The sequence below is a fragment of the Anarhichas minor genome, unplaced genomic scaffold (genome assembly GCF_050575085.1).
Source record: "Anarhichas minor isolate MPS153535 unplaced genomic scaffold, ASM5057508v1 ptg000006l, whole genome shotgun sequence".
NCBI classification, from domain to species: Eukaryota; Metazoa; Chordata; class Actinopteri; order Perciformes; family Anarhichadidae; genus Anarhichas; species Anarhichas minor.
In genome coordinates this window covers 2104650-2113128 of record NW_027466452.1, presented here as the reverse complement: position 1 = coordinate 2113128, position 8479 = coordinate 2104650, and the positions used below count along the sequence as shown (strand labels likewise).

General features: G+C 40.7%; 1 protein-coding gene across 6 annotated transcripts in view; it reads left to right on the top strand.

Annotated features, from left to right (window-relative positions):
• Positions 1–636: 636 nt before the first annotated feature.
• Positions 637–8479, top strand: part of LOC142934927 (casein kinase I-like) — a 36878-nt gene continuing 29035 nt past the window's right edge. For all 6 annotated transcript variants that reach the window (XM_076079040.1, XM_076079037.1, XM_076079039.1 and 3 more), the window contains exons 1-2: positions 637–788; positions 7117–8229. In XM_076079040.1, the coding sequence (XP_075935155.1) occupies positions 7960–8229 (270 nt within the window). In that variant the 5' untranslated portion in view covers positions 637–788; positions 7117–7959. The remainder of the gene's footprint in view (positions 789–7116; positions 8230–8479) is intronic.

Genomic DNA, 8479 nt, shown 5'->3' with positions numbered 1-8479 from the left:
CAAACCACTGCGATCTAGGGCTTTATGGGCACCTGGGGGCCTTGGGGCAGTTGCCCCCGTTACTAATCCAGCCTTGGTTCACATCGATATTAGGTGGCCAAGTCTTTACCTCATGCCACTGCAAAAGAGCATGTGATTTACTTGCTTAAGACCAAACTGAAGGCAAAACAAAACAAGAAACAAGTAAGAAGTGAAGGCTGCAGTAGCCTATAGGCCTGCAGAGCACAAGGAATTTCAATCTGCTTGATGTTTTGGGTAACAGACTTCAACAAGTCTAAAAGATTAGGAACCAAATATTATTATTATTATTATTATTAGCATAATTCTTCTTATTGTGATCTTTATTATTGTTATTATTATTATTATATTATATGATGAAATGTAAATAATGTACTGCTGTCCAGATTGCATACAATAATAAAAATAAAAAAAAAGAACTCTCTCACACACAGAAAGTATGAAAAAGTAAGAGCTGGTGAAAGTAAAAACAACTCTTCTCCACAAATCAAAGTGTGCGTGACCCCCTCTCACGTACAATCACACAGACGCACATCCGCGCACACAGATTTTCTGTCGATATTCTTCAAAGCAGTTTACGCTCGCCCCTGCAGTTTGCCGTGCCGTGCACATCCTCATCTACGCAAATTCCGCTATAGTCACTGGCGAGGCTTTTCAGCTGGTTAGCCAAACATCCACAGAAAAAGATATGAGCAGGAAAACGAGACGAAGAAAATAAGAACAGTTTATTCCAAGCCAGACGAATAGCGACAGAAATAGAATCTCTTTAGGTACGTAATCTCTTTTTTCAACTTTGCACAAATGTATTTGTTGAATTAGCTTACGTTTGCTACGTTTATGAATGACTATATGTATGGGCAGAAATTCAGCGTTAGCCAACATTGGCTAGTTAGCGGGTTGGCTAACATGTTAGCCAACGTTTGTGTCTATTATCGGACTACGTCTCGTTACGACCACAGAGGCTAGTGAACGCTAGCTGGGTAGCGAGTTGTTGATATGGTTCACAAGCTACCGCGTACACTGCTGCTCGTTACTATCGTCGTTGTTGTATTCTCCGACATTACTTCGCTTCATTTGCTATTGCATTCTCTCCATTCACTATTTCACATTTGTTTCAATGAAGCTAAGGTTGTCAAGCTACACCGAGGCCAAACACTCACACTAACTACTGTGGCCTCAGCCTAACTTCCTGCGTTCACTAGCTCGATTGATTATTTGATGTGTAATAACACCACATTATTATATTTTCCAAAATAGGCTACCAGCCAACGTCGGGTAACGATTGCAGACGTATAGTGAACAGATTGAACAGCCTCTGCTCCTCTGAGGAGGAAATGTGCTGCAGTCGTATCTGCTAACGTTAGCTCCATTAGCAAACTCCTGCTCCTTGGCTCAAATAGCTCATCCCTTTCTGTTCCACATTGAAACACATGAAATGGTGACAGCTTGCGACGGTCTTGAACAAAGCCGCGTTGTGCAGTCTCTCAGGTTGACTTGGTATTCTCAGGTATCTAGAGCCATTCATAGAAACGAGTACGAGGTGGTGCAGCTAAGTGGATCATTGGAGTGTGGGTGGTGAGACCAGGCCATGTTGGTACAGCTAGATTGTGTTTCCTGACTCTGTGCTGTCTGCCGAGAACAGTTTGAAAAGAACACATTGAATATTAGGATACACACATCAGTCCTAACTAACATGCACTCATGAGCTAGTTACACTGTAAGGGGCCATTGATGCATAAAATGGAAAACCTTCAACAGGAATATACATTACAAAAATTGTAATACCGTACTTAACACCAATGAATATAGGGTAATTTATAGACAGCATTAAAAGTAGTCATTCAGTCACCATAGAGGAAAGGATAGAGAGTCAATTGTGAATGGTCTTAAATGTAAATTGACTGAAAAGAACACAATACAGTTTTTTTGATTTGGGGCAGCACTGTTAAGGACATTTTAGCCAAGGGCCATTCTTTTTTTGTTAATCTCTCAGGAATTATACAGAGGAAGTTTTGTATCAGTCAATTTGATTTCATGGATCCAATTAATTATTCATAAATCAAAACCGTAGAGAGTAAAGCTAGAATTGAGGCTAATTGTAAATACAGTAACCATAGACCTGCACATGTATGTCCCCCTTGTTACCATTCATTGCTGTGTGTATTTGCATTGTCAATAGATTACTGAATGAAACTCACTTTTTGTGACATATGAACATAATTTATACACCAAGCAAATTGTGTATTTGGTACAGAGGCTCTGCACAGATTTCTGATTTCAAGTCTCTAAATTGGCATATTAAATTGGAAACAGTTCCTGTGAGTCAGATTTGTCTTTTTGTGGAGAAACTGTTGAATCTGTTGTCTCAGTTGCTTGGTAATTGGGGTCAGGTTTGTAGCCCGTGGACATGCTGTGTAGTGGATACTATTGGGTGTGAGGCTGCATGCAGGTTAGTGGGTGGGGTAAACTACTTTGCTTTCACTGCTCAGCTTGATGTGGTCAGATAGGAACCAGAACATTGCTGACGAGGACTCTATGGGATACCAGAGTTAGTGTCTTGATATCAGTGCCTAACAAATACTATTGTCATCACCGATATAGCGTCAATTTTTTTCAAAATTAAACAAGGAATATTTGCCAGTATAGTTACCAGTGAATATAAACTAATATAATAACAAGAGATGTAATCAGTAATATGCATTCTATATAACCCACAATGCTCCATCTACAGTGTATAGTATAGTATTTTCAGAGAAGTTCGGGTATCCAAGGATTCCTAAAAAGTCTTTAAAGCCTTAAAAAACACTGAAAGCATATGTTAAGACATCAGTGTGAGGAAAGGGATGCAGGGATAAAGTGCTCGGGTCAAAGATAAGTTTAAAGGCTTCCTAGTGGTATTCTATGTGTACTTTAAAATAAATAGTTTTTCATACCAAGCTATTTCATAACATATTTCCCAATTAAATGCATGGTTTGATTTTAAAGGAGGCTATAGTAGAGAAATTCAAACTTTGGCAATAATTTGTCTAGAGAGTTTGTTGAAAGATATAAATATCATATATCCGTATCATTTGCTCTGCTGAGAGAATGATTGGCTGCAATCTGCCGTCCCACACATCCACGACTTGTTCGCCTCCAAGACCCTGAGGGGGGCAAGAAAGATTGTATGTGACCCCTCTCATCTGGACATAGACTGTTTGAGTCCCTTCCCTCTGGCAGGAGGCTGCGGTCCATCAGGACCAAGACCTCACGCCATAAGAACAGTTTCTTTCCTTCTGCAGTTAGGCTCATCAACAAAGCCCAGGACCCCCTCTGACTCTGACACCCCCAGGACAATTTCCTACCGTTACAAACCCTTGCACATCGTTTCTATATTATTGTACACTTGCTACTTTAATAATAAACTTGTTTTAATGTACTGTTATTTGTTTACCATATTTTATTGTAAATGTTAATATTTTTCTATTCTAAAATGATGTCTCATACTATTGCACTGAGTTTATTGTTATGCACCATTCACCAAGTCAAATTCCTTGTATGTGTAACATACTTGGCAATAAACAGGTCAGATTCTATCAGGCACAGGTGAAAGCATAACATTTGTATCAGCTTAACAACCAGCTTTGGTACAGTAATTCCATTTTGACTAAAGACAACTAGCTCAAAACAAAGGCCTCTGCCTTTTAGATTGTGTTCTTGTTTTAGCTGAGGCCAAAGATAGTGTGTGGGAGTGATGTTGCCTCTTGCTTTGAGCAGGCCTAACCCATTCTCTTATATGGCCTATACAGTAGCATTGATTTTTGCTGTCAGTTGCTCAATCTGACAGAGGCCTCTGTGGGAGGGGAGAAAGCCAGTGTTTGACCTGCTGCAGCGGATGTAATTACAGGAATCCGACTGACTTCAGTCAGGGCACAATGCTGTTTGTTTTTATGGAATCTGATTTTAGCAAGTCTTACAAACCTGTTTGCTAAATTTCGAGCAAACAAATTTCCTTATTTGTTAAACTTAGCTGAGCAGCGTTCCCACGTAATTAACGGATTCAAGTTCTCAGGTGTCAAGTCAGAGTTGACGCAGCTGCACATGAGGTGAAGTTTTTGTTGCACATAGCTCAGAAGTCTGCTTGAATCAATGTTTTCATACAATGGAATCGCCATCAGCCTTTATTTTAACATGCATTTAGCAACTGTTATTAGCTACAAATGTCCTGTGTGGTGCGCCTCTAATAAAATCAGTTTGATGAATTCAGAACGTCAATATCTGAATAGACTGTAATAGTTGTTTGTAAGACCACAGTGGTACATTACATGCCGTATGCTGTAATTGTGGTATTCTGCAGAAATTCAGCGAACACAATAGAACCCCACCTAAAAGCATGGGTTCACATGGTCATGTTATTCCCCTTAATGACTTCAGAGGAGATGCTTTGACACACTGCACATTGTCCGCTATCTCAGACATTTCCTCCTCCTCGCTGTGTCCTCCATGCTATTATCACCAGTAAAGAAGTGGTCAAGAAACCCTTGGGCACTGAACTATTACTGTGAAGTTGAACAGCCTGAACTTGCCTCCATAAAAAGAAAATACAGATTCCCATTGACGGTCTGTTTTGTGATAAGAGGAGAGGCTGTCTGCCTCGACTCTTCTGACTCATGTAGATGCAATGAGGGGGTATCATATAACTCCTAAGAGATAACTTCTGGTTTCCTTTCAAAGCGAGTAATGGGAATAAATAAAAAAAGGGTGTCTCACAAAAGTTCAGCTCAAAACAGCTGAACAGTGCTGCGTCGCTCACGACCGGTTAGCACACGGTGCTATGGACATAACGCACAAATATACATATTCTAATAGTTCAAACTCATGTGTTTTTAAAAAGAATGCATATTAGCATTTTTGGCCAATTGTGACAGCCCTAATGGACAAGCTGATGTTTGTGTCACTTGAGATACCCACAATCCAACAGTTCAAATCTGAAGGGCCAATGGATCTGTGTTAAGAATCAGCACAGAGACCAAAATTGTAAAGGGAGAGAACGGATGAAGAAGCTCGCAGTGACTGAAAGCAACAGGTGCACTAATGTACCCGAAACCGAGGACACGTTACCTGATAACACTTTAGATTCAAATTCGGTAAAGTATCAGATAAAATACAAACTACAAAATGTTATTTGGTTACTGTAATAGAACTGTTATTCTTTATTACCTTTTCATTATTGAGCTGACATATAACTGCATAGTATCTTAATTACTCCAAATATAAGGTGAATGAAAATAGCAACCGTATTTTCAGTAATTTGATTTATTCCGAACAAATTGTCCTGCAACAAAGTATTCTGAGGCTGAACAAAACCAACAGCAAAGCCATGATGTGAAGCTCAATAAGAGGTGAGGAATGCTTAACTTGTTACGGGGCAGCTGTGGCTCAGGGCTGGAGCGGCTCATCTGAATGTCCGTTAGTTTATATACCTGGTGGGCAGGTGGCACCTTGCATGGTAGCCTCTGTCATCAGTGTATGAATGTGTGTTTGAATGGGTGAATGATGACATGAAGTGTCAAGAAATTTTACTGGTCGGCAGACTAGTCCATTAACCGCTGACCATTGATCTCCTCTAAAGTTCATTTAGAAGGCAGCGAACAGGACCCAACCAATTGTAGATCAAATTCTTACTTTGAGTAGCAGTTAAGGATTCCATTTTTTCTGCAGCAATTACAGTATCAGTAATCGCCCTGCAGTTATGTGTAATGTATATCCAGCACAAAAAGCTGCAGTTAAGAACCCGGCATGTGCGTGTAATACTGACGTAATGTATCTGACTTGTTGACTCAAATAAGATATGTTTTTAGAAATAATGGAAGTTGGGAAGTTATATTCGAGGTATAAAGCAAGAACATGCATGTCTCATCTTCTACCTGCATAGTTAGAGAGGTCAGAATAAATACAGATAAACACATGCATTGCTATTTACCAGCTGGTTATAGCATGGAGAGCAGGGAGAGGAAGACGAGGGTTTGAGCAGAGGAGAAGGGATTCATTGGATGTAAAAGGAAAATGGAGTGCAGAGGAAAAGCGGGAGGAGAGAAGGAAGGAATGAGAGAAGCTAGGATGAGTGTTATTATTAGAAGAGGAAATCAGAAACACTAGAGACCATGTCCTGTCCTCCTGGTGGAAGATTGGCCTGGTTTTAGGGAGGTCAAATGCTGTCACTTGGGTTCTCTTATAGATTTTTAAATACAAATACCTTCATACTAAAATGCAAAATGTTTATTGAATGCAAGAAATATATTTAGTCAGGGAATCGGTTCACTCACAACTTGTTGACCTGCTCTCTGGTCCCCCCCTAATATCCCTGAATTGCTTATTGCCTCCATGAAGTTTTAGCGCTTCTGCAATTTTAGTTGCTACACATTATCTGATGTAGACATAATGGTGTCCTTTTAAATAGGCCAGTTTACGGGCTATACAAGCCATTTGTCATTTTACCTTTGAACTGAAATACTTCAGAAAGCCCAACAATGATGGCTCTGTGTTGTCTCAAAGTACTAGGGGTGTCACGAAAACTGATACTTCGGTATCAAGTCAAAATTCTGGAAGCCTGAGGCTGGTACTGGTTCTTCTACAGTACGGCAGTACCGGCGTCAGGGTTTGAGTCATGGCTAACATCGCCCCGTCGTCCCGGGGACAATAGAACATTTCCCTGATAAGTCAACATTGTGAATAACAGATCTGTGTTGTAATCAGCAGAAGGAGAGACAATTAACGTTAGCTGTTAGCTATTAGCAGCTAATGAGCATCACAGTGTTGCTTGGCTAAATAACGGAGCTAACATACGGAGGTTGCATTGAGTTACATTATGATGCGTTCAAGCTCTTTTCAATATAAAATTGTACTGAGCAAAGGTAAATTATAACGTTATGATGTTATGTGTTGAAATGTAACAGTAGATTGTATGTTGTTTTTTCACTGTGGTATTGAATTGGGTATCAATAATTTACCTGGTATTGGTATCGACTACAAAATGTCTGGTGTCGTGACGTACAAAGTACTGTGCTACACATTAAGTATTAAAATATAACATCATTTCATGTTTTTTCTGTCTTTCAGGTGGTACGTTGAAATTTCGGCACTTCCGCGTTCCAAACACCTGGGGGCCAAAGCTTCACCTGGTGTTCTGACAGTGGACAAGTACAGAGGTCCAGCATTTACACGATCACATGCTCTAAAGCCAACTAAGACTTATGGCAATAAATCACACGCCTAAAGTTTTTAGTTGTACCTAAATATCAGATGCAAGGAAGGGTAACCTCTGAAATACTTTTCTACCTCTGAACACTTTCTGCTGTCAAAGTCTGTTCTGAGGTTGGGTGCATGGGTGTTGTGCTGACAGCAGGCTGTTGTCATGGTGGACTGGTTTGTCTGAGCCTGAAGCTAGCGTGGCTTCCCAGTTTCATATAGCATGTTAGCATATGGCTAGCCGCGTATGGTGATTGATCAGGCCATTATACTCTTCCCCTCCATCACCATCTCTGGCCCCCTTCAAGGGGGTATAAACTAGTTGGTAGTGGTGCCCCCTCACCCAGTCATCTTTTCATTTCTCTTTCATTTAGTCATCTATCCACCCCACCCCAAAATCATCAGCTTTTGCTTTCTTTCACTCTCATCAGCACTCATCACTTCTTGGTTTCTTGGTTCTAGCTTTTTCCAACTCAGCTCCAGTTCTTTTTGATAGCCACTTCTTTTCTTTGAATTCATCTCGCATTTGTCCCACTTCAGCTTAAGGCCCCCCCAGCTCAAGTTCAACTAAACCCTGCCCAGTTTAAGTTGCATTTTGGCCCAGCCTAGACCACCTTCACGTCTAACAGCAGAGCTGCTAGGCAATTGTTTTGGTAGTTGTTTTGGTTGCATGGAATCGGCTTAACCGTGGAGAGACCAGGCTACCACAAACTGATGGACTTTGACAAGCGAGGAGTAGGGGGAGGAGGTGGAGGAGGAGGAGGTGGTGGAGGTGGAGGTGGAGGTAAGGCGGAGACAGAGGAGGGGAAAAGGATGCCTGGGAAGACGGGGAGTCGATCAGGTGGCCGGGGGGCCAGCTCCAACTCCGGGGTTCTGATGGTCGGACCAAACTTCCGCGTCGGAAAGAAGATCGGCTGTGGGAACTTTGGAGAGCTGCGACTTGGAAAGAACCTGTATACCAATGAATACGTGGCTATCAAACTGGTAAAATTGTTTGTACCTAGTTTATAGTATTGTAGGGCAACACACTTAATATGTTTAATAGAGAGAAGAACAATTATTAATCCATATTTCAGAATAAAATGATTCGCACTTGAAAGGGACAGAAAAATGTTTCATTCCATTATATTCTTAGAACTTAAAATTTGGGTTGGATTGCCCTGAAAAAAAGGTGTATTATGAATTGTATACTATGAATTGTGTGACAAAAGAATGATTCTAATTTAAACATTAT